The 26,311-nt window shown below is 40.0% G+C and overlaps 1 protein-coding gene and 1 long non-coding RNA gene across 4 annotated transcripts; both read right to left on the bottom strand.

Annotated features, from left to right (window-relative positions):
* Window positions 1–8,075: 8,075 nt before the first annotated feature.
* fxn (frataxin) lies at window positions 8,076–24,456 on the bottom strand. Of its 3 annotated transcripts, none has more exons than XM_084360511.1 (7): window positions 24,247–24,442; window positions 16,637–16,951; window positions 16,420–16,500; window positions 16,012–16,103; window positions 15,812–15,923; window positions 10,224–10,321; window positions 8,076–9,848 (listed from the first exon to the last, which is right to left on the bottom strand). In XM_084360511.1, the coding sequence occupies exons 1-7, from the start codon at window positions 24,289–24,291 to the stop codon at window positions 9,674–9,676; spliced, it is 918 nt and encodes a 305-aa protein (XP_084216637.1). In that variant the 5' UTR covers window positions 24,292–24,442; the 3' UTR covers window positions 8,076–9,673. The 3 variants fall into 3 exon arrangements, with proteins under 3 accessions (XP_084216637.1, XP_084216638.1, XP_084216639.1); XM_084360512.1 differs by having other exon boundaries at window positions 9,717–9,867; window positions 24,247–24,448; XM_084360513.1 differs by lacking the exons at window positions 8,076–9,848; window positions 10,224–10,321 and adding an exon at window positions 13,290–15,215 and having other exon boundaries at window positions 24,247–24,456.
* On the bottom strand, window positions 22,732–24,028 carry LOC311261673. Its single transcript, XR_014623164.1, has 3 exons — window positions 23,897–24,028; window positions 23,683–23,819; window positions 22,732–23,027 (listed from the first exon to the last, which is right to left on the bottom strand). It is a non-coding gene; the product is annotated as an uncharacterized lncRNA (long non-coding RNA).
* Window positions 24,457–26,311: the final 1,855 nt, after the last annotated feature.

The following is a 26,311-nucleotide window of genomic DNA, read 5'->3' on the forward strand; positions in this document are numbered from 1 at the left end:
ATAAGGAAGTAATTTGGGATGTGGTCTATTGAGGATGTTTTATTACTGGACACAGTGTCGGAGGCGGAACCCCGTTCATTCCTATGAAAGCTGCTCAGGTGTGTTTTGAAGCCAAAATGCTTGGTTATGGACGCCTGGGTATAAAAATAGCCGGCTAACTTCCAGTTGAGCACCCAGCTAACTTGAATGAGGATAAAATAATTGAATTGTGCGCCTCTTCTAGACTTTCCAAATGTTATTGGACCGAATGGATCAAATTATGTCATTTCACGGTGGTTGTGACGCTCAAAAGAATTTATCCAGAGTTTTACAGACCCTTCTTTAACAATGGCTCTATTGCTGTTTTCCCTTCTGTTACAACTGTTTCCGGCCCATTCGTGACATGAAACGTGACGTCAGTGACGGACATCGTAACCAGTGTTGGGGGTAACGAGTTACAAAGTAACAGATTACTGTAACGATATTACTTTTTTGGGTAACGAAGTAAAGTAAAGCATTACTAAAAATATCGGTAACTACACTACTTTACTAGACTATAGGAACACGCTTTCCTGCGTTACTCAAGCCGTGTTTGCCTGTGTGTAGAGTTCTGATCTGTTTAAGTGGTGCAGGCATGTGTGCGTCCTGCCTGAGCACGTTGCCATAGAGATTGATTTGAGTCGAGTGACGTTGCTACTGGTGCGAACAGGAGAGAGGGAAATGGAGACGGAGACTGGGGGGTTCGGCCAGTGGTGATATTCTCGCTACTTTAAGTTTATTGCTCGAAAGGACAAAAATATTCGAGTGAAATGCACTCTATGCCCAGGCGACAGGCTTCTTTCAACTGCTGCCAAGTCAATGAGCAACCTGTCCAAGCATTTGTCAGCCCAGCATGGCAATACAAAACTTGTGGCGAAAGATCCTGCTCGCCGGTCATCTGAAGGAGTCGATGAGCAGCCGACCCCGCCTAAACAGGCGAAGCTTTTTTCAAGTGTTGGAGCACAGAAGCAGGTAACACAGAAAGAAATTAACAGGCTGGTTGCAGGGTTCATTGTAGAAGACATGCTTCCCCTGTCGACTATTGAATCGCCCAGGTTTCAAAAAATACAGATACAATACCCGCGACTCGCAAGCCAATGTCCGACAGGAAAACATTTTCCCGTTACCTAGACAAGTGTTATTCCGACATGGAAACGAACCTCAAAAGAACTTTCGAGTCCCTTGACATTTGGTCCGCCAACAACAAAAGTTACTTAGGAATGACGGCGCACTGGATTGACGGCATTAGTTTTAAACGTGAAAAGGCTGCTCTTTGCTGCAAGAGAGTGAGAGGAAGACACACGTACGATGTCATAGCTTGCGAGATGGATGGGGTTCATTCAGCGTTTGGGCTATCACATAAAGTAACAGCATGTGTCACCGATAATGGCAGCAATTTTTCAAAAGCCTTTAGAATGTTTGAATCCCATCCTGATGATGGTTCTGACTCTGACGAGCCACCTCACCTGAAGACGAGGACGTCACTTTTACTGATGTTGCCGAAGCACTCTCCACAGGATCAGACGAGACATTTTCACTGCCACCTCATCTGCGCTGTGCATCACATACACGAAATCTGATCTCAAAAAATGACCTGGAGAAATGGCTGACCAGTAACAATGACTGTAAAGCAGTTTACAGAAGTGCTCTTGCCAAGTGTACAGCTCTCTGGACAAAAGCTAGTCGCTCTACTGTGGCCTCAGACCAGGTTGAGGATGTGCTGAAAAGAAAGCTCATCATACCCACTGCTACACGCTGGAACTCGACTCATGACGCCTTGTCTCTCATAACAGAAATCCCAAACAGATTTGCATCTGTCTTGGACAGCAAGGATGCTCTGATGGCTGCTGCCACATCACCCAAATTCAAGGTCCGCTGGCTCAAAGATGAGAAGAGAAGAGATGCTGTCCAAACCATGCTGATTTCTGAATCCTTAAAAGCCACTGATAAGACCAGCAGATCAGAGCCCTGCCACCTCCAGTCACAATGGCTTTTTTGATTTTGAAGATGACATTTCCTACACAGCAGAGACTGAAGTTATGGAGTACTTTCAAAATGCCTGGATCCGACTGGGAGGTTCTCTCCAGGTTCCCCAGGATTAAGGAAATCGCAAAGCAGTACAACACTTGATAGAGACTTCCGGTGACGCCATGAACGTGCTTGCAGCATAGCAGCCGAGCTCCGCTGGACAAAATTACAGATTAGAGTGACAACAATAATATTTTGACGCCGAAATGCTAAAAAGACATTCATGAAGCATGAGTTCCTCCGCCGGCCAAAGGAGACAGGACAAACCCGACCCTTCACGAGGAAAAGTGGAGAACAAGCCGAATGAACCGAGCCCAACTAGCAAAAACATGGCTAGTAGCAACATGTGTCCGTCTCCGCCGGATAAATCAGTACTGGAGGAGTTGAAGAAACTCCGAAAAGAAAACCAAGACGGACACAACCACACCAAATTGGCCCTTGGCCGTGTTGAACAAACTGTTTCGGACATAAAAGACCAACTGGCGGAACACGAAGAAAGAATGGGAAGAATGGAGGAGAGAATTGGGGCGGCCGAGGATGTGGAGATACGCCACCACAGGGCACTGAGATACCTGCTGCACCGGGATATTGAACTCTCGGCAAAATGCGACGACATGCAAAACAGGCTGAGAAGAAACAACATCAGGATCTTTCAAATCCCGGAAGACAGTGAAGGTAAAGATATGGCTGGATTTATTAAAGACCTGCTCCAGAAGGAACTTAAATTACCACCAGACCTGGACATTAAGATTGAAAGAGCACATCGCTCTCTTGTGGCCAAACCCAGAGACGCTACAGCCCCCCCAAGATCGATCATAGTGAGATTTTTGGATGCAGCAGTGAAGGACACAATCATCAAGCAGGCATGGAGCCAGGGTCCAGTCCTCTTTCAAGGAAAGCGGATCTACTTTGATCAGGACTATTCCCCCGACCTACAGCAGAAACGGATGAGGGTACACGAAGTTATCAAGCAACTTAAAAAGAAAGACATACAGGCGAGATGTCTATACCCAGCCAAACTACGCATCAAGTTGAACACCGGGGAGAAGACCTTTACATCACTAACAGGTGCCGCGACGCTGCTGAGAGAGCTGGGGGTTAACGTGCGCTACGAGGAGAGGGAGCGCATCGAGGAAGAACTGAAGGATGGATGGAGGAGCCAAGAGGGGAGAAAAAGGAGAGCGTTTCTGTCATCAGCTGACTTTAAGGCCCTTCTGCAGGAGGAAGATTGAAGTGACTATGTCATTAGGATGGATAAGAAAAACAAAAAACTTGTGTCAACCAAATCGGTGGTAAGATTGACAGCCACACATTAGGTTATGCAACTAACGGGCTGCTACCACAAAAAAAAACAAAAAAAAACACAAGCGTCAATAGATTATCTTTTTTTTTTTCAAACACATATTGTTGTCACATAATAAGGTTATGTGTTAGTCCAAGGAGGCTATGCTTGAATATATGAGTGGATTACACTCATCTGGACCTCTTTTACACTTTAATGTAATATTGGTCACACTCGCACTTTTTGTGCTTTTCTCCACAGAGAGGGTAGGTCACACCTCTCTGCCCCAACATCACCGGGGATCTGACGCAGTTTTAGTTCAGTTCCAGCGTCAGATTGATGAAGTGGAAGGTCAGTTTTGTGTTATCTATACTGTTCTTTATTCTTTGTTTTTCCTGACATATCCTACAGATAATGTTTTGTTAGTGATTAGACTTATTTTGTTAAAACAGGTAGGGAGCTATATCACAAGACCATACGAGGATCATGGCTGAGTTGAATTTCATAAGCTACAATATAAGAGGAATTAATAACCCAATCAAAAGGAAAAAAATCTTGGGACAATTAAAGAAATTGCATTGTTCTGTTGCTCTAATCCAGGAAACGCACTTGTCGCAGTCTGAGCATTTAAAACTGAAGAGAGAGTGGGTTGATCAGGTCTACAGCGCATCATGTGGGAGGAAAAAGAAGAGAGGGGTTGCAATACTGTTTAATAAATCTGTGTACTATAACAATGAGAAAGTTTTTCAAGATGATGAAGGTCGATACGTTATGGTGATAGGCACAATTGGAGGGAAAAAGATAACTATACTTAATATATACGCCCCAAATGAAGACTGTCCTCATTTTTTTAAAAAGATAGCAACCTTATTGGCAGATAAAAGTGAGGGGGTTATAATAGTGGGAGGCGACTTTAACTGCACCTTGGATTCAAAATTGGACAGGTTACCTGCAACAAGAAAACCTCAATCCAAAATGTCCAAGGGGTTATCGGATATGATGAAGGAATTGGGTCTAGTGGACATCTGGCGACAACTCCACCCTGATGAGAGAGATTTTACTTACATGTCTCATGTACATGGGAGCTATTCAAGGATAGACCTCTTTTGTATATCGAAAACTGAACTATATAGAATAAAAGACAGCACACTTGAACCAATCTCTATCTCAGATCACGGCCCTGTGACCATGAAAATTAACTTAGGAGTAGACAGCCACTTTAGATATTGGAGACTTAATGTTTCATTATTAACAGATATGAATATTAGACAGGAATTAAAAGAAGCTTTGACTGAGTTCTTCATTATAAATGATGATGGTAATGTCTCCCCCTCGGTTGTATGGGATGCCAGTAAAGCCACGATGAGAGGAAAGATTATTTCTATAGGATCCAGAATTAAGAAACAAAGACTCGCTAAACAACAAGGACTGGAAGCTGAAATAAAAAAATTAACAAGAGAACACAAACAATTTGGAGAGAAAGACATTCTTAAAAAATTAAAGGAAGTTAGACAACAATTGGATGAGGTTCTGACATATAAGGCAGAGGGAGCTCTGAGATATACTAATAGAAAGTATTATGAGATGGGGAATAAAGCTAGCAGGCTACTGGCCTGTCAGCTCAGAAAGGCCCAATCTAACCGTGCAGTTCCCAAAATTAGGAACCCTGAAACCAATCAGGTTGAGACCGAACCCACAAAAATATCAGACTCATTTGCCACGTATTACAAACAACTATATAAGGCTGAAGAACTAGAATTTAAGGAAGAAAAAACATCAGAATTTTTAAGATCCCTTAAAATGAATAAACTATCAAATGAAGAGGCAGAACTTCTAATAAAACCCATTACAGAAAGTGAAATTAAAGAAAACATTACTAAACTTAGTCACTTCAAACAGATAAGACATTATGTTACAAACCATAAGGAAAAGGAAATGGTTAGTAAAAACCCAAATGAAATAGAAGAATACTTTATTAGTGTTTTAGAGAGACATTTCCCAACAAAAAAACACTTATCTAATATTTATAAAAGGCTAGCAACGAGCACTTTACAAAACACGGAGTACATTAAAGAAAAATGGGAATTGGAAATGAATGTTATAATTGAAGATTCTACATGGGAGGACATATGGGCAGGCTGCCATAAGGGAATTAATAGTCAATTATGGAAAGAGTTTGACTGGAAGGTAAGGATAAGATTTTTTAATACTCCTCTTGTTATCTCTTCATATGTGAAAAACTCTAATTTGGCACTATGTTGGCGAAAATGTGGAAATATTGGTGACACCACACACATCTTCTGGGACTGTCCAGTACTGCAAGGATTCTGGGGTGATATTAAAAAGGAAATCGATACTATCCTGGATATAGATGTTACTCTAGAACCAATGTTATTTTTGCTGGGAGCTATACCCAAAGATATATACAATGCAGACCAACGATATGCACTGAGGATTCTTACTGGTAGCGAAGAAAATGATTACAGTGAACTGGAAAGAGGTAAAACCACCAACTATAGGTCAATGGACCCAGAGACTGAAAAATGTATATATGATGGAGCGAATGACAGCTACTCTCCAGCTCACAATGGACACTTTCATGCAAAGATGGACTTGTATTTCAAGATACCTGGGTGTATAATAACGGGAATATGCGACGGAGTAATTTTGGGAGTTCCTCTTTGGAGAATCATGCTCAGCTACCATCTATAGATATCTGCTTTCCTACCTATTAATGTCAGGGTTGTTACTAATGTTTATATCATAACTATGTATATCTTCTCATTTACATTACCTTTCATTCTCTTGTACAGTCTAACACGCATTTTCAAAGTCATATGTCAGGACATGTTTTGTAAAATAAAAATGTCTAAATAAAAAGTTTTTAAAAAAAGCAGTACAACACTCCAATACCGTCAAGTGCACCGGTCGAAAGGCTTTTCAGCCTGGGCAGTATTGTTCTGACCCCAAGAAGGAACAGGCTGTCAGATAAAAGATTTGAAAGACTTTTACTTATGTGATACAATCGTTATTTTGAAGAATAGAGAGAAAAATTAATTGAGTGGGTTAAAGTTTTTATTGCACTTTCTGTTTTCTCTGTTGCACTTTTGTTGCACTTAGTGTTTCCTGCATTGTGATGATTGCAACACACAATATTTCATTAATAGGTTCAAGAGTTTGTGACTTGGTACATTCCCACCTCTGGCAGCCACATCTCCTGGAGGTAGAGGAGAGCAAGCTAAGGGGAAAATAATGCTTTTGAGATGACATGAATTTTCTGTTAATTAATTAATTAATTGAATTTTCTGTTTCCTTTTTATGGGCTTAAGTGCATTTGTGTTTTAATTGTATGGGATAAAGTGACCTTTATTTTTATATTTTTCATTGACCACTAAATGTTTTGTTTGCCATGAATGTAATAACAAGCTGGTTTTGTTCTCAGGGAAAGATTTTTGTTCTCATGTTTCCCAAAGCCTTTGTTTTGAAACTTGTGTGTTGATACTGATTGACCTCACCATAGCCTCCTTTGTCCTGTTGTTTGTGGATTTTACAGTGAGGCATATTTCTTTGTACAGACAGGGATATTGTTCTTTCATATGGTTTTATAAGCCATGTTGTATACATTTATACAATAAACACTAAGTGACGATAGGGCTATGATGTTTGTCCTGTATCTACTCGGTAAATTAAGAAATGGGAAAGTAAAGTAATAAGTAGTGAAGTTACTTTTCAAATGCAGTAACTAGTCAAGTAATCTCATTACAATTTACAGAAGTAACTAGTAATAAGTAACCAATTACTTTTTTTGAGTAACTTCCCCAACACTGATCGTAACGCTTCAGATAAAAATCACAGCCTTGCCTGTGGGAAGTGGAAATGGGCTCAATAGGCGATTTTTAGCGGATCGACCCGCGTTGAAAAACCTGTGGATGCGTGGTGGTTTATGTTGCCAATTGTATGTGTTGGTTTATAATTTTAACCACTAGTGAGGGGGCTGTTACATTTCCTGATCACGTCTGTATTTTTCCAATCAATTTTCCAGTACTTGATCCCTGTACAGCACGTCATGGAGGGGTGAATGTCTCTGTTAACTGTCAGAAGTTTTAATGATAATACTTAGTCAGGTCACGTTAAATCAAATTGGTTTAAGCTTGTGCACTGGAGCAGCAAAACCCAAATCGAACGTCTGCATATTAAAGTACCATTTGAAAAATGGGTAAAGGGTAATGGGTTTGAGGTTGGGGATCTTTTAATTTGGATGCTTAAAAAAAAATAACCTTGAAGAACTCTTTCTTCAAAAGACGGTTCTTTGGATGGAATGTCCCAAAATCAGTCTTACAAATAACTCTGGCAGAACCCTTTTATCAAAAAGAGTAGATCTCGGTAGAGCCTCAGCCCTTCAAGAACCCATTTGGAACCCTTAATTCAAGTGTATCAGAGGTATTTCTGATATTGGTATCTGTATTAGAACAATTACAACTGTAATTTCAACTGTGACCTGCCAAATGATGGTACATGATTAATATTATACATAGTACCTTACAAAATTACATAAACAAAAATTAATTTAATTATATATAATAATTGTCCAATGGCCAAAATCTCAAAAGGTTAAAAATGCTGTAAACAAAAAAATATTTGATGTCAGAAATGCCAGTGTTGTTGGGGTAAGGTTAGCTATTGGTAGCTAATAGCTACAGCTGCTAGCATGTGAAAATGCTGACTGCAATGAAAACAGGAGACTGAATGTGGCTGAATTTCACATCAACATCTTTTTTTTTTTTTACATTTTTTTATTTATATTAAATGAGAAAATGTCATCACCATTAAAGTCTGTGTAAAGCAAATTCAGCCATTTTCTTCTAAACACATTAAATAGGTCATAAATGTATTTCCTTAAAACATGTAAAAAGCCATTCAACCATTTATAATTTAATTGTGGAGCTAGGCTGCCAAACTGTGTTTCAAAATTTCTGTGTTCAGGATTTAATGGGCGGGTCAGAAATCATAGCCGCGTTACGTAACGTGGCTATGATTAGCATAAACCCCGCCCTGCTGCAGAAGCAGTATAAATACGTTCAGCGCATTAGCTTCGGTGGTTTTCCGCTAGCTCTCGAGTCTCGGATAGCATCGCTTACGATAGTTTGCAGCTAGCTAACCAGCCATGTCTCCTCCACGTAGCTCATGCATCTTTCCTGGATGCCACAGTGTGCAGGCCAGGGTAACGGTTCAGTTAGTTTATTTAAGTTTCCTACCGAGACAACCTAAGGAAACCGTGGATCGATGTTCCATTGTTGCCACCGGCAGTATGTGCCCGCCACCGATCCTCTCCGTCCCACCGACAGCGGCTGCCACCATCACGGCCACCGGCAGTATGTGCCCGCCACCGATCCTCGCCGTCCCGCCGACAGCGGCTGCCACCATCACGGCCACCGGCATTATGTGCCCGCCACCGATCCTCGCTGTCCCGCCGACAGCAGGTGCTCTCATCTTCGCCACCGGCATTACGTGCCCGCCAGTATAAGTGTGTGCTTATGTTATAAATATTGTATTCGTTTAATTAAATGCATTTTGCTGAAGGTGCAAATCCTGAAAGTGATTTTACATGTGCATCCTGTCATGCCCATGTAATGTTAGCAAATGTTATTGCATTTAATCATGACATGATTTGGCCTGATTCCCTGAGCGGAGTCCATCTGACAGCACAATGATAATCCACAGGTAATATTTTATGTGCACCAATATAGCTATGACAAGGAATTATATGTAGACTGGGGTTTAAATTACTGGGAAATAAATTACCATTCTGATGGAGACTGTGAGGAACGAGGCCGAGCACTATCAGTGTCGGACTCAAACAGGTAGGGCTGGGTCCTCCCGATGACGCTGCTAGCACTAGCTTCCATTGTTGCTAGGCTACGTCCTTGTGCAGTACACAGAGGGCTCCCCTCCCGCACGTGGGCGTGGTTCCAGCGCCTCTAACTGACACGCCCCCAGCGTTTCACAGCAGAGAGAAGTACTTGTTTTTCCATGATTTTGAGACCTAATTTTATATACTTAGCAATTTTTTTTAATCTTTCAAATTTGGCTCAGTGGTCAATGATACATGTTACTATGGTGTGACAAACGCATAACGCAATTTTTTTGCTGCTTTACACACACTTTAAATACAAATGTACAATATATTACTGCAGAACATAATATATAACAACAGACCAGCTCACACATACAGATCACTGACATATACAACTGCTCTCCTAAAGGTGAAGCAAGTTATTAAGTTTAAGTGGAGTTGTACATACAGTATGTCTTTGGCTCTCATACGCTCTATAGTTATTTCATGAGTCACATAACAGGCAGGTCATTAGTAGGTGTGGGGACTCCGGAATAGGGTAGGTCAAAGAGGTCCATGTTTTTATTAAAGATAGTTGAAAACTCTTTACAAAGCAGCTGATGGAGGCTCATACCATCATGAGTGTATACCCAGCATCCACCTGTCCAGCTGTAGCGCTTTGGTCCACTGCAAAAAGAGAAATTGGCTAAAAAGTTATTTCAGATTTCTCAGGAAAAAAGAGAAAAACAATTTTTGTATTTATTTATCTCAGAAGCTTTTTTCAATGCACTTCTCTTACTCTGATTATTGTTTCCCACAAACCCATCAATGTAAGCTTAAAACACCTCTGCTCTGCAGCACTCTGCGGCAGCGTGAACAGCTGTGTCATAATGACAGCAGAAGAGGGCTGCTGCAGTGCAGAGGAAAAAAGACAGAGCTGCGGACAGATGTGACTTTTGTAGAGGCAAAACGGGCAAACAGACCACTGAGGCAGGTGCCTGACAAACACTCTCAGGTGATGTGGTGCGTGTGAATAAAATGTGGGCATCTCTCTAATCTCACCTGGTAGGAGAAGACAGCCAGATCTGTTTGTTTGGAGTCTGTTTGTTGATGACGTAAGTGCCGTGGTCCCCGCCGACCTTCACTGTCAGCACACCACTCTGTACATGAACCAAAGACACAGACGCACACATGAAGACATTTCCTGTGACACAAATGTAATAAACCATCTGAAGCATAAACTTAAATTAAAAAAAGTTATTTAAAGTGATTCAAATAGATCACCAAAGAAACTTTACCCCCTGCCACTGCCTCACCCCTCCCCACTGATCCTGCCACCAGCAGACAGTATCAGCTCTTCCACAGACAGAAGATCAGGACAGCAGCACCAAGCTCAGACGGCATGTCTGAAAGCCTGTGCTCACCTGCTGGCCCCCATCTCCAAATAGTTCTTTAATAGATCACAGGAGCCCTGCTTGCCTGCCTGGCAAACAGGTCTGTGGATGATGCAGTCAACAACTCGACTCGCCGAGTGCATGAAGGGAACCTTTGTGGATTTCAGCTTTGCTTTCAATACAATCATCCAAAAACAGTCCGTACAGGAAGTTACAATGTGGGGATCACAACGCAAATTCAACCAATCTCTGTGAACTCTGCACGACCAGCAATTTTGTCTAATCACTGTATCACTTTGTCTAAATTTTTTGCAATTATCAGTTTCCCTCAAGTGTGTGTGTGTGTTAAAAATAAAAATAAAATGTTTAAACATGTCATGCAAGCAATATTCAAAATATCAAGTTGAATGTATGATGAAATCATAAATTGGACAGCAAGTGTGTGTGGTTGTGTATGAGTGTGATTATACAGGTAAAAAAAACTAAACTATATTTGAAATTGTCACCTTTTCCCACAATTTAATGCAAAAAAACAAAATCAAAAAATCCTTGAAACAATGCAACATCCACTGCAATTTTTAAGAAAAGCTGCCGTGAAATAATTTTAGGCTGCAACAATCCCCCAAAAAAGCCCCCAGTGAAGAGTGAATAATATCTTCTTGATTATTCCACAAAGATTTTGTGTACACCCTTTGCAGTGTACACTACTGCTGTGTGTGTGTGTGTGTGTGTGTGTGTGTGTGTGTGTGTGTTGTTTACGGCCCCATATGTCACTGCAGCCAGATGAAAAAGGGGGTCAGTAGCCAAGATTGGAACACTGTCCAACCAAAATGATTTACGCACGCACGCACGCACGCACACACACACACACACACACACACACACACACACACACACACACACACACACACACACACACACACACACACACACACACACACAGAGCTTTATTAATTATCCTCTCATGGACCACTGACAGGGAGGAAGAAGATGTTACAGAAAAGACAAAGGGGGATGAAACAGGAAGTCGAACAGGGTTGAGTCGATCACATGGAACGCAGACAGGAAGTGCTGTGATGATAAAGGAGGGAAACAGGAAATAAAATGCACTTTGTTGTCCATGCATTCACTCCATGACTGCATAAAACATAACAAGACATGTGATTGTGTGTAGCATGACCATTTCTCTAATAATATTTATCAGGCAGCCAATCAGAGAGACAGCTTTCACAGCCACAGCAGCCATCATCAACCCTGGCTGTGAAATGTAGAGCATCAATAAAGCCAGGCTGAGCTCAGCCCTTGACCGATATGCAATAACTGTACTTTATGTTACACTGGTGGTAGACAGGCAACATTACAAAAGGAAACCCACACTCAAAATGCACTAATTAATTTTTATCTCATGTTTAGAAATTGATAAGCAGAGCCAATTTTTTTTTTTTTTTTCAGCAGTTAGCCAGTACTTGGTATGCAGTACTCGGTTCTAACTTGGAACCAAGTTGCAGTTCCCAACCCTACCTGTGATATGTCAATCTGAACTGGAGATGACACACTCAAACACAAGGAACACATCACAGTAATGATTTGTCCATTAGTGAAACCTCTGAAGGATTCATTTCCACTCAGAATTTAATGAATCGAGATATTGAACCATGTCTACAGTAGTGCTGTTAAAGGAATAGTTCACTCTAAAACAAAATTCAAGCGAGTCTCCCTCACAGCCAATTGCACTACGGAAGCCGCGCCGGACAAGATGAACGAGACTCGCGATAGATACACACCGGTATCCTGCTATGAGTGTCAAAGTTGCAAATCACTAGTGCAGGCAGATCCCTCTTGTGTGTGTGTGTGTCGCGCGGTCGCTCACAGCAGGAAGTAGATACCGGTGTGTATCTATCGCAAGTCTCGTTCATCTTGTCCGGCGCGGCTTCTGTAGTGCAATCGGCTGTGAGGGAGACTCGCGTGAACGCGAAGCGTGCCTCCAGGCAGATATAGCATAGTGACTGTTTAGGCTTGAAAAATGTACTAAATGACGTTGTTTCGAGTAAACTCTGGATGTCGCCACTTCAGGACACTTGGATTGCAGCGGACGAGCAGTATGGAGGAATATTACAAAGTTTTTGTGTAGTTTTATGGACCTTTTCCTCTCGGGCACAATTGACGCTCGTTATATGGATTATCGTTGCCGGAGGGAACCCCCGCGGGTCTCCAGCTGCACTTGGACTGCACTGAGGAATAAGAAACTACACCGGACTTGTCATCAGCATGAGGGTGAATCGATAATGACTGAATTTTGTTTTAGAGTGAACTATTCCTTTAATCTACCTCTTTTATCCCATTCAAATTTAATTCCATAGTATTTGAATTATTTTCAAGTTGTTAATGCTCAAATTCAGCCTGCTATCAATATTTACTATGGACCTAAACACTGTATACAGTACACAGGCTTAAGCATTCCCAATGGCCCTCTCAGTAGGTGGTTGTTATACGTTCTGTCCACTCGAGGGCGTTTACACAGTATCTTTAAACTGGTCCCTTCTTGCTAAGTAATAATTCATCTTAGACAGTGGGTAAGGAAGGAGGCATTGCTTTCTGACAGTGTAACATTAGAGTTACCATTAGTACATTGAATGTAAAGTTGTGATTCAGATAACTTCATTCTTCATCAACTCTTGATTTCATGTGTGTTTAGGCCAGAGACAGAGACAGTCAGAGACAGAGACACAGTCAGAGACAGTCAGACACAGTCAGACACAGAGTCAGTCAGAGACAGAGACAGAGTCAGAATCAGTCAGAGACAGAGTCAGAGTCAGTCAGAGACAGAGTCAGAATCAGTCAGAGACAGAGTCAGAGGCAGAGGCATTGGTTGGTGGGTTATCACAGACTTGCTGTATTGTTTCAATGCAACTTGATTATGTCAGAAATTATCTCAGAGAGTTTGAAATTTTAAAATAATCTATGTGTATTGAGCTAAGGAACTAAGATTAATATTTTGTCCAGACACACAGAACAGGATGACATCACCTATATGCCACAAACCGAGCCATTTCAAGTTGTAACATGCACATTTCCAGAGCCCAATGAAAGGCCCAGTAGCCCAACAAGCTCAGTAGTTCTCAGACGGATATAAAACCTTGAAGTCAACACAGTGATGAAATAAAACCACTGAAGGTAACGTTACAGCCAGTGAAAAGTACAAAAAATGGGTCTATTTCGACAAATCATAAACAATGAAGGGGTAAAAACATCTTATATGTATGCAATGAATATCAATACTTTCACATACATACATTTCAAGGAAATTAAAATAATCCTTCTTGGGTAAATCTACAGTCAAAATAATCCAAAAAGTGGATTCAGTTCTGAAGCTATATCTAACAAGATCTGTGGCACTCAGTTTTTTATTCAGGACCAAATAACTTCTAGATGTGACAGAACTACATTCATTCTACACAGAACCAACATTTAGTTGAAACAAAGTGAGAACTAGTGGAGATGTGAATTTTTGAATTGTTTTCATTCTGGTAAAAAATCCCTTCCTGTTATAAATTTGATCACTGTTACCATTCAGCAACAACTATTTACATGAATACATGTTGCCGAGTGTCCTTCCCTTGTGGACTGGATGAAACTAGTCAGTTTGGACAGCCCTCAACTTGTGGACTGAAGTCTGGACATTTGGATGCAGCAAATGGCTGCTATAATGAGGAGCCCAAAATACTTCCACCAAGCACTTCTCAGATATGTTGGTGTTGTTGCTGTCCTCTCAGGGTGGTTCTTCTAACCATGGTTTTCAACATAACATTAACATTACCATAGTTTACTGATCAATGGTTAACAGCGCCAAAGGTCCAGCTGACAGTGAAGTTTTGGAGCGCCCTCAGCTGGATCACAAGGTAAACTACAACAAATGACCTGATAGTGATTATTACCTTTTCACCCTACTTTTGGATGAATGTTTTAAATAAAAACAGACAGCCCAAGTAGGAACCCCTCTTTATCTAATATATCAACATGGTCAAATACATCAACAAGCACACTGAGTGGCATACTCATAATTTAACCTTTTTTTTTTTTTTTTACATTAAGCTGTTGGTGTTACTGTTACTGTTACAAACAAGCTACTTTTCAAAAACCAGGAAAACCTGTCACTATTGGAATCAACTGTAGCTAATGTAGTGCATGCTGACCACAGCATGTGTGCATGAACATGCACTTAAAGGGAGACTCAAAGGGTGAAACATCTGACTCTCCAGTATTTATTATGTTTTTCCTACCCTATTCTAGCAGTCAGCATCAGATGCCATAAATCATTTGATTCAGGAGAACATTGGGTTTTAAGCTGGCTCTTTTCAACATTTGCTTTGTCAGAGAATGGTGAATTAAAAAATAAAACACAAACCACAAGTCTAAATGAGGTATGAGTTTTGTGTTTGTTTTTTGTTTTCTTCAGACAGAACCTCAGGAAGTTGACCTTTCCTAAGCAAGTTGCAGTCATTTATTATGATATTATCCTTGCCTTTTTTCAGTGAAAACCAAGGTTAATTCTATATTTCATTTACTGATCATGTAGATGTGTCCAAAAATGGAATATGAACATCTTGTGGTTGTGAATAAAACTTTCAGCCCAAATTATTTTCCTTTTTTCTCCACACCACTGCGGCAAAACACAGGAAAGACAGAGAGAGAGAGAGAGAAAAAAACAGAGAGAGAGAAAGAGAGAGATTAGATGAGAAATGATTGTGAATGCTCTGATTAATTAACTATATAATAATGTTGTTTGTGAAGACAGTTGAGTTTTAACACCTTGGTGTTGTCACATGTGCTCCAGGCTTTGTGGATTAACTCTACTGGATATACCAACAAGCTAAAAGGTGTGCTGCAGATATACATTTTGAATAAAAGACAAGATACAAACTAGATACAATTAGTTATTTAATCAATTACTTTAAAATAAGTCAAATCATTTTTGGAGCCAATTAATAGATTTGTTTATTAACATTTATTTAATAGAATTTCCAATTATTTAAGGTCTACAGATGTGAGGATTCCCTTTTTCCAACTATTGTTTTTACAGATGTTTATAAGTATTTATATCCCATAAATAAGGTGTAAGAAATGAGAACCGCAATAATAAACCTGTTGTCTTCCTCTCAGGTGAGTGACATGAGAAACTGATGCCCATCAATCTGTTATCTGAGTGTAATCAGAGATGTTCCAAAGTGACAGTAAGCATAAAACAGAAAAACTTACAGAGAAGACCACATCGTAGTCTGCTCCAGTGAAAGCTTCATCTGTCAGGTCTTCAAAATACTCAGCCAGAGCATCCAGCGTCTCGTCAGCCAGCTTCTCATATTCTGCCTCACTTTGACACAGCAACACACAGTTGAAAATTAGCTCAAACAATTGACACAAGCTCACAATGCTTAGAAAGTCAGATAGCTGTGGTGTACCTCATCTGCACAGGGGTGGCTTCCTCCTGCCATGATGACGTCAGATGGATGCTCTTCTTCCACCTGTCACCGTCACCTCTGCTCTCAAACCACTGACACAGGAAAATACTGAGGTCACATATTAAACAAGGACTTTATTAGCCATCATCAGAATGTTATAAGTTGTCTAAATCCACTTTGAATGCCCTTTTTAGTTTTTGTCTTTCATATGTATTTCATGTTCACTTAGCCTTTAACTTGAAGAATCTCACCCAATTATGGAAATTGATAAGTGACATTTCCATTTTTCCTGAGTACAGTTTTATCGTTAACACGACATGTCAGTCACTTTATCTCCGTTGTTGGTAGGGAATAAAATAAATACTTAAAATGTCATTTTTTTAAATGGAGTCTGGCAGCGGGACTTACTTTGTTTGGAAGTTGACAAATGGGATTCAGCGTATGTTGAGTGAACGGACGGACCCCCATGAAGCCAGACAATCTCCTCACCTGGAATATCAAATGATAATATGAGAGCTGAGTTATTATCAGTAGGATATATGTTATATGATGTAACAGCTAACAAGCGTTACGTGCTACAGTTAGCTAACGTTAGCAGCGTGTCAGTTGTTCTGGACAGAGCTACCTGATTGGACAGTTTCCTGATCCTCTGCGCGGTCACATTCATGTAGAGCTGCGTGTTCGCACGGTGACACATCTTAGAGTAGATACAGGCTGTTTTACTGAAGGACAACATGGTCAACAGGCTGCTGACGATCCTGACAAGTTCATCGATCTGTCCTGTGTGTGACTTGTTCTCCTCCGCCTCTTCTTCTTCCTTTTCTTTTGGCTGGTTCAAACTAACGTTTAGCATCCACATACTGCCCACTGCTGGAGGGGCGGAACTGTGTCTCCTGTCACAAACCTCAGCATCTGTAGGCTCGTTCGAGATGAGCCAGGCCTGCGCAGAATCGATCACCGACGACATACAAAATGAATAGGTTTGTAATAAAGGTGATGTCATTTTCTCCATGGACAAAATACATTATCACACTTCTACAGTCAATTATGATGTTTATCTTGATTTTACACACTATATATTGTTCAAGTTGAGTCCAGAAATTGATAGATTGGACACAGTGGTAGAATAAATGAGTTAAGGTTTCTGGTACCATATTGCAAAAGCTGCATTTGTTTTCAATATTTAAAAGTTTAGAGAAATATAAATTTGTTGGGTATATAGTGTGTAAAATTTTGATGTGAACCTCTTTTATTTTATTGGAAATACAATACTTATAAGGCAATGTCCAGGCCTTCTTCCAGTCAGTGTCCATAAAGATGTTATCCCAAAATGCTTTCCCTCGTGGAGTTATTTTCCTCTTTTCATAAAACGTATTACGTATATGTTTGTTGTTGCACTTTGAATCCATTATATCAAGTCCATTTATCATTAGGAGGGGTTTTATTCTTAGTGTTTCTTGATACTGATAATGGCTTCTCATCAGAAGAGAAAGGCCATTAGGGATTGCTTTAGTTACATAATTATATTCTTTACTTGTAATGGGGAAGGATTTAAGACTAAGAAAACGTTCATAACTAAGCATTATACCATGACAGTCAAAAAGGTCACATACGAAGATAATGTTCTTATTAATCCACTTCTGTTTAAATAAGGATTTTCTCCTGACAGTAATATCTTCATTATTCCATATTATGGCTTTGTGAGGAGAAAAATTGTGGGAGTAGCACAGTTTCCATGCTAAGAGTGCCTGTTGGTAAAAAAATTTATAATTTTAAAGGTAATTTGGTAACATTGAAGTTACAGGTGAGTAAAAAATGTAGACCACCTAATTTCTCAAAAATATTATTTGGAATAAAAAACCAGATTGAGTTTGGGTTTTTGAGACATTCCTTAATCCATTTTATTTTGAAAGTGTTATTTAAATCATTGAAATTTAATAATTCAAAGCCTCCTTGATTCCTGGATGCTGAGAGAATTTCATTCTTTAGATGGTGTTTCTTATTTTTCCAGGTAAAATTGCTAAGTATTTTATTAATTTCTTTGGATGATGAATCCTCGACAAATAATGATAGAGCAGGATAAACCAGTCTTGAGATACCTTCCGCTTTAGATAAAAGAATTCTACCAAAAATAGATAGGTCACGTTGAAGCCACATATTCATGATATTTTGTGTTTTTTTGAGTCTGGGGATGAAATTAAGTTGTTGTCTAGAGGACATATCTTTAGTGATATCTATGCCTAAGTATTTCACTGTTTTTTTAACTTGGATGTTACATATGTTTGTACACTCTGTATCATAAAGACACAAGATTTCGCATTTGTTAATATTGAGTTGTAAACCTGAAGCTTTAGAGAAGTCATTAATTAATTGTAATGCCGGCTCAACTTGATGCTCGTCCTTTAAAAGTAGAGCTGTATCATCAGCTAGTTGCGTAATTTTAAGTTCCTTCTGAAATATGGTTAAGCCTTTTATACTGTCATTATTTAAAATTTTTTGGGAGAGTAGTTCTACTGCAATTAAAAATAAAAATGGAGAAATTGGGCATCCTTGACGGACAGAACGGCTGATTGGAAATCTTTTGGAGGTGTTAGGATAGATCATTAAATTACTGTTGATGTCTTTGTATAACATTTTAACTACTGAGACAAAGTTTTCTCCAAATCCCATTAGTTTTAATGTATTAACAATAAAAGGGTGCTCCAACGTGTCGAAAGCTTTGTAGAAATCAAGAAATACAATAACTGCTTGTGACTCCACATGTTCTGAGTAGTCGAGTAAATCTAAGATTAATCTAATGTTATTGCTGATGTGACGCTTAGACATAAATCCAGTTTGGCATTCATTTATTATATCTCCTAGATTAGATTTTAATCGTCTGGAATAGACAAATGCAAATAATTTATAATCCACATTCAGAAGTGTGATAGGTCTCCAATTATCTATACATAAAGGGTCTTTGTTTGGTTTTGGAATTAGGCTTATTAAACCTTGTTTCATAGTTGATGTCATTTCATTGTTTGTAATACAATCTTTATACATATTCAGAAGTGGAGTTTCAATAATATCCCAAAAATTTTTATAAAATTCAGCAGATAAACCGTCGATTCCCGGAGATTTCCCAGTTTTCATGTGTTTCAAAGCTTCAATGAGTTCCAGATTCAAGATTGGATTTTCACAATGTTGTTTAAATTCTTCTGAGATCATTGGGATAGAATTCTTAATACTGTCTAAGAATTTTTCACAGTGTTCAGGTTCATATTTAGATTTATGCAGTTTTTCATAAAAAGTACAAATATGTTCTGCTATTTCTTTGGGATTAGTATTTAGATTATTGTTTATTCTCAGTGCCGAAATGTTAGATCTTTTTCGATTACGTTTTTCAAGAGCGAAAAAGTAACTCGAGTTTCTTTCACCATGTTCTAACCATTTTGCCCTAGAACGAATAAATGCGCCTTTAGCAGCTTCAGTATATAAATTATCGATTTCATTTTGGAGTTGCAATAATCTAATGTGTTCCTCTTCTGAAAGATTGTCATTATTTAGAAAAGTTTTTAATTCGTCCATAATTTCCTTTTCTTTTTTGTCTTTAGCTTTTTTGATATTTTTACTGCAGAGGATGGCTGTTTCTCTAACTTTAAATTTAAAGTATTCCCATTTCTGGATATTGTTCATATCATTTTTAGGAAAAATATCTAAAGCTATTAATTTAACTGAGTCTTGAAAAGTTTTATTTTTAAGCAGGTTATTATTTAGCTTCCAATATCCCCTTAGTTTCTTGTTACTTTCTTTAGAACCAGTTAAATGTATTGAGATAAGATTATGGTCAGATAAAGGAGCGTATGAGTGAATAATTTCTGAAATATATTGTAAACATGAAGCGGAGGTTAACCATAAATCAATCCTGGATTGTAATGTTCCTCTTGTATTAGACCAGGTAAACTCTTTACAATCTGGCCTAAAAAACGCCATGCATCTATTACTGATAATTCTTGACTCATAAATTGTGTGGCTTTGAAAAGTGAATTTTGAGAAACTCTCCCTGGAATCCTGTCTATCATATCATTTGGAGCATCATTAAAGTCTCCTCCTATAATCAGGAATGCCTCTTTATTTTTATTTTGTAATTCCCTTATTTTGGACAAGATTTCTGTAAACATAGATCGGGCTTGTGTGGTTCCATTGTGGCCATATACATTACAAATTATGAAAAAAGCATTGTCCAGTTTGCATAACCCCACACACCTGCAGAATTACGTGTAGCATGACAAAAGTAAGCATGATCTCCCCATTGACTTTTCCAAAACTTATTGTCTGAGTCACAAGAGTGTGTTTCTTGTAAGAGGATAATATTGGCATTTGTTTTCCGAAGAAAGAGGAACAACTGCTTTTCTTTTTATATTGTTTCTTAATCCCCTAACATTAAGTGAGACCATTTTCAACGAGTTAAACTTAAAATCATTCATTTTCAATGAAAAAACTAAAAATATAAGAGCACAATGTCTGGAGAACACAAAGAAATAAGATAATGAAAGCCTTAAAGAATAGGCTTGCTTGTGCAAATGCCTCGAGTTTTTTTTTTTTTTTTTTTTTTTTAAGTTTAGGCACCAGTAATCAATTTAAGTACTGTAACTATAACTGGAATGCATTGAGTAACATATTTGTCTAACAAGTGGTTTATAAACAATCTTTCCTTTTTTTTCCTTAATGGAAAAAGGAAAACATTCAGCTCTGAAGCTGGAGAGATAGGGACAAACCTATGGGTGTCTCAAAAGTTATCTTTCACTCTTTCATTGAGTCAGCGGTGATTCTCTTTCCTTCGATGATCACATCTGGACCACGCCATGCAGTCTTTCTTCCGTCTTTGCGGGCTTTCTCAACCAGTGGCCAAAGTTTGTTTCGGCATTGTCTTTCACCATATGTCAGATCCTCCACAAGTCGAAGCTTTTTCTCCTTCATCACGGCGGCGGTCATTGAAGTTTTCCATATTTTCTGCCTGAAGGTGCGCATGGTGAATTGGATTATCACAGGACGAGGGCTCCTGTCATCTCTGGGGCGTCCAACTCGGTGAATTGTGTTGACGAGAAAGCCGAGCTTGTTTTTTTCATCTGGAGCCATTTGTCCAAAAATCTGAAAGATTTGTTTTCTTAGATCTTCCGTGGACTCATTGGCGGATTCCGGTAGGTTGAAAAGTTTCAGATTCCAGCGTCGGCTGTAACGCTCTGCTTCTTCAATTTTTCCATCCTGTTCGCTGATCCGGCGACTCATCACTTGCATCTTGTCATCGTTTGTCTTCACCATGTGTTCAATACCTTCGACGTTTTCTTTGATAGCCATAATCTCTTCAGTGTTTTGGCTTATCTTCTGTTCGAGAGATATGAACCTGCTCGTTAAAGCTCTGGTCTACGATCTGAGAAAGGTTTGAAAAAAGCATCCCCCCCACACACACACCCCTCCCCTCTGTGCTCCTTAACCCCTCCCCTCCGAGCTTGTATCGCTTAGAGTCCTAAAGAGAGAGAGTGGCGCCACCTCCGTTTACTGCAATGGTTCAGTTTTTTCACAGCAATGGCGGAGCATGGAGCCCCGCAAAAGTTCCCGGAAGTTAGCTTTCGCTAACTTCCGCCCAATGTAATTCTTATGGAGCACACGGTCGGAGCAACACTTGATCAAGGTAAAATGTTTAAAGAATGACATTTTTACATTAGTATTGCATTAGAATTAAATCGACACGAGTAGTTAATTATGTTAACTATGTTGGCGGATTGTCCCCGTCTAGATAAGAAGATTTAGAGAATATTAACACGTAAAAGTTTAAGCTAGCACTCTGGATAACGATGAAGCTTAAGATATGAGGACATTAGCTAGGACAGCGAGCTCTTAATGTCTTGACCACCGCATTGCACTGACTAAACAGCATTGTCACTGTGTGTTGTGTGTGTACACACACACACACACACACACAATTCTGTTAGTTTAATATAATTACCGTGTGTGTATTGGAGTACAGTATTTACTATAAAGCTGGGCAATCGACCAAATCACGTAAATACTACTATTGGGATTCTGGACAGACACAAACTGGGTTTATACCAGCATGGTTATATTTTCCATGCATATGTATCATGTTACTAATTCTCCTAGTGAATATTGTGGAGAGACTGTATTATATTGTGAAAGAGACTCCTGACTTGATCATTCAATGTGCACGCAGCATTCCTCCCCCTCGCCACTTAATCGTGCGTCCGGATTGGCTGCAGCTGTCCCTAATTGATTAATTAGTTCAGAGCAGTCAAGCAGAGGGAAAGGCAAAGGAGAAGCGGAGAAATGAAGCATTTGGAGTTAAAGGTAAGAATAAACTACAAGTAGCCACTGTTTACCAGTTTATACAGTTCTGGTTGATTTTGACCAGTGCGTGCACATTTTGGAAAAGTAGCCCCCACTTTATATTTGCCAGGGGTGTGGGGGGGCCTGCATGCACAGCAAATGATCACCATAGCAGTCTCTTCTTCATATATGTATGTCGATTTATCTATATATCTATCTCGCACACTAAAATACGTAATATTTTCCGTGTGTGGCAACACGAGGGTGCTTACTACGTAATGTACTTAATACCGACAACGCCACCTTGGGTTAGGGCCCAAGGACCCGTACTAAAGGTCAACTACTCTATTATAAAAGGACACAGATTGGTTCATTCAGGGAGAGCAGGAGACGTGGTTCAATTATTTGATACAAAATTTTATTATTTATTAAATAGACATGGTTTGGCACTGTAAAAGAAAAGAAAAGAAAGAAAAGAGCCCAACTTAAAGGGGGGTACAGGCTGAGGCTTACCGGCTGGAAGAGGGGTTTATCAGGGGAGTGACATCCAAAAGAAAAAGGAGAGCACCCCACTCATACAGCAAAAATGTGACGTGCAACAAAGAAAATCTTGAACAGGGATCACAGCACACAGCACACAAGGGATCACCACCACCCAGGGGAACCACCACCACCAACACCGGCCTTCAGCACTAGGGGAAGAGGAAAAACACAATTAGGAGGGCCCACAATTATGAAAAACCAAACTATTGCATAACATGTGCCAACAAAATATAAATGATAAATAGATAAATGAAGTGTTGAATTGAATTAATTGTAAATCAATCACACAACAGAAATCAAGAGTCTCTGGCCAGAGATCAACTTATAATAATTAAATCAATCTTAACACAAATAACAGGGGAGTTCAAACATTTCTTGGGAAATTCCCTCCCCAAACGAAAATACAAGAAACTCCCAAAGATAAACTTAATTAAATAAATTAATTACCCCAAAGAAAACCACCCAAACTACTAAGAAATTACCAATGGGAATTCAACCATTAAACAGAAGATAAACAAATAATCACCAAACCTCAGCAGACTGCCTTTAAAACACTAAAACACACACACACACACACACATAGCAGCACCACAGGTAGCAGCAGTATGTGGAGCCAGTAGCAGGAAGCAGGCTGATCGAAGGCGGCCGACCAAACCAAGCCGTCGGAGCAGCGACAGCAAAGCAGCGGCAGCAAAACACTGGCAGCAAAGCGGCAGCAGCAACAGTACAGTGACAGTTCAGTGGCGAAGCAGCAGCAGTAGCGTAGCAGTGGCCCAGTAGCAGTGATTGCGCAGCTGCGCTTACTTAGCTTAATTAGCGTTAGCAGCCATAACTCCGGTTATCTGTCCGGGTGTATTGGCGTCCCATCCAAGGAGGGAGAGAGGCGAAGAAAACATGCCCAGCAGGGGAAGACAGCCACCATGCAGCCCACAACCAGCCGACTGTTAGAGGGAGAGGAGCGAAAAGGGAGCTTAGCACCTGGCTACAGCATGAATGACAGAAACACATTTTAACTCACCAATGCTCTAGTTGACAGCGGCGAACAACCGCAGATAATCGCCACAACTGCGGTGGAGACGCCAGATCTATTAAAAGGATCACCGTTGTAATTTACATAAAACGCAGACTAATGTACACAAAACAGCATAGCAACGTGCGCCTACCTGTGCTCAGCTGCTATCGGCGAGTCCAACGACCCGGAAGTGGGCGGGCCGAAGAGGCAGGAAGCGAGAGGTCAGGAGGGAGGACACGGCCTACTTTTATCCCCTCTGTATGAGCCACTATTGGCTAATAAGCCAGAGGGGCGATGGTGCAGCAAAGCTAAGGGCGCAGTGATGCCTCATACCACTACACGTGTATATCAGTTACCTGCACTTGGTGCTGTGTGGTCAAGAAGCAGTGATGCCTCTTCATAACTTAATTCTGCACGCTGCAGGCCAGGAGTGCTGAGCAGACAGTGGTGAGACTGAAAAGACATAATGTGATGTTTTTCAAGCAGTCATTCAAATATATAAGTTTGATAAATGAATAATGTATGGCAGAGCAACTGAAATGGATTGTCTTAGATTGCAAAAGTGCTCCTGATGTCATGGTTGACAAGTATGTATATTAGTAACTGTAATGAATACGTAGTTGATTAATGACTTGTTGTCCTTAAAGTCCTGCAAGGCCTTGTAGCCAGAGGAACCAGCAGCAAACCGGAGCTTTAACGCCTTCTTGACGGTATCATTGCTCCATTTCATCCCTCTTGTAGTGAGTCTGCCTAATGCTCCAATTTGATCTTTAGTCAAAATTTTCTTGATGTTTTTGTCCCTAATTTTCATTGTCCTCTTCAGAACTGCGTTTTCCTTCTTTAATTTTCTCAGTGCTGCCCTGTTTTTTTAAATTTGATTTTCTTGTCGTTTCAATTGTTTTAGGAGCTGTGATTCTGTCGGCGGTGGCTTCCTGCTCTGCTGACTGACTGATGTGAGCTCTCCCTGTCTCTCATCTGCCATGCCCTCCCTTTCTTCTGTCTCACTTTCCCTTCTCTCACTCTGCTCATCCTGTCTTTCCTCAGCATTGGAAACTGGTTTAAGTAGAAGACATGTCACTGTTTATTTTTAAATATTAAAATAATATTGTGTTGCTTAAAGGGAAACTCTCGCTAAAATGCAACCTAGGCTTTTTTTGTGAATGTATATGAGTCAAACCTTCATGCAAAAGCATATTTACGACAAAAGTGTGGTGTGTTTTGTTTTAAAAATAGCAATGCTAGCGTTCCTGTAGCACTCCCATTGAAAATGACTTTGAGCTGAAAACGAAAATACAGTAAATCTTAAAAGTGCCTCTTTTGTCGTAGTTGTGCTTTTATTACATGAAGGCTTGACTCGTATATATTCACAAAAAAGCCTAGGTTGCATTTAAGCGAGAGCTTTGCTTTAAATAAGAAATATTGGTATATTTATCAAGATTTGATATACATTATACCTGTGTCACTTGTAATACAGTAGCTGTGATCTGCAGCTAAGGACCCTGTTTTTGCAGGTGAAGGGGGGCATCGTGGAGTAGGGGCCCTCCGCTTTCTGACTACTGCCCGATGCACAAAGATGGTGGGTATGGCATCTTCTCTCAGCCTAGTCTTGCCCTTGCTGGTCTTGACAAACTGGTCTTCCTCAAAATGTGCCTGCAGAGTGACTTGACCTTAGTTCTCACACTCAACAACTCACTTGTATCTAGCACTATGAAAATGTCTAGCATATATCCCATAGTGGTTGAATACACACTATCACATGGCACATTACATTTAGTAGATACGTTTAAAATCTTTGCACACATAAAACATCCAGTTCCTGAGGCACCTTGACAAAATGTGTCACACATCAGTGGCTGATTATACTTAACCATGAGCAGCAAAAGCTGTTGATGATTAGAAAATGTGAATCTGTGTATCACTTTCTGCCCTTGTCCAGCACTGTCCCGAAGCACCTTCAGCTGTTCTTGGGTTGCCCGATGTTCACCTTCATGGTTTGGTTCTTGTTTCCAAGATGGCCTTTTAAGTGTTGTTTTTTTCCTGTCATTTTCTTTTTCTTTTCCCCTTTTTCTCACCCCTTCAATTTGCAACTTAACTTCCCTTGGTTTTTGCATTGTATTCCTGTTCCGTGTTCTGTTTTTAATTAAAAGTCCTCCTTGAAGCACTGTGCTGATCAGCTGTCTCCAGTGTTCACAGACATTTTTAACACCTCACTGGAGACCTGTCACGTGCCAGCCTGCTTCAAGACCTCAACCATCATCCCTGTTCCTAAGAAGCCAAGGTCCACAGGACTAAATGATTTCAGACCCGTCGCCCTGACCTCTGTAGTCATGAAGTCCTTCGAGCGCCTTGTGCTCTCACACCTCAAGGACATCACCGATCCTCTCCTGGACCCCCTGCAGTTTGCCTACAGAGCCAACAGGT

The sequence above is a fragment of the Pagrus pagrus genome (genome assembly GCF_965226575.1).
Source record: "Pagrus pagrus genome assembly, chromosome: 8".
In the NCBI taxonomy this organism is placed as follows: Eukaryota; Metazoa; Chordata; class Actinopteri; order Spariformes; family Sparidae; genus Pagrus; species Pagrus pagrus.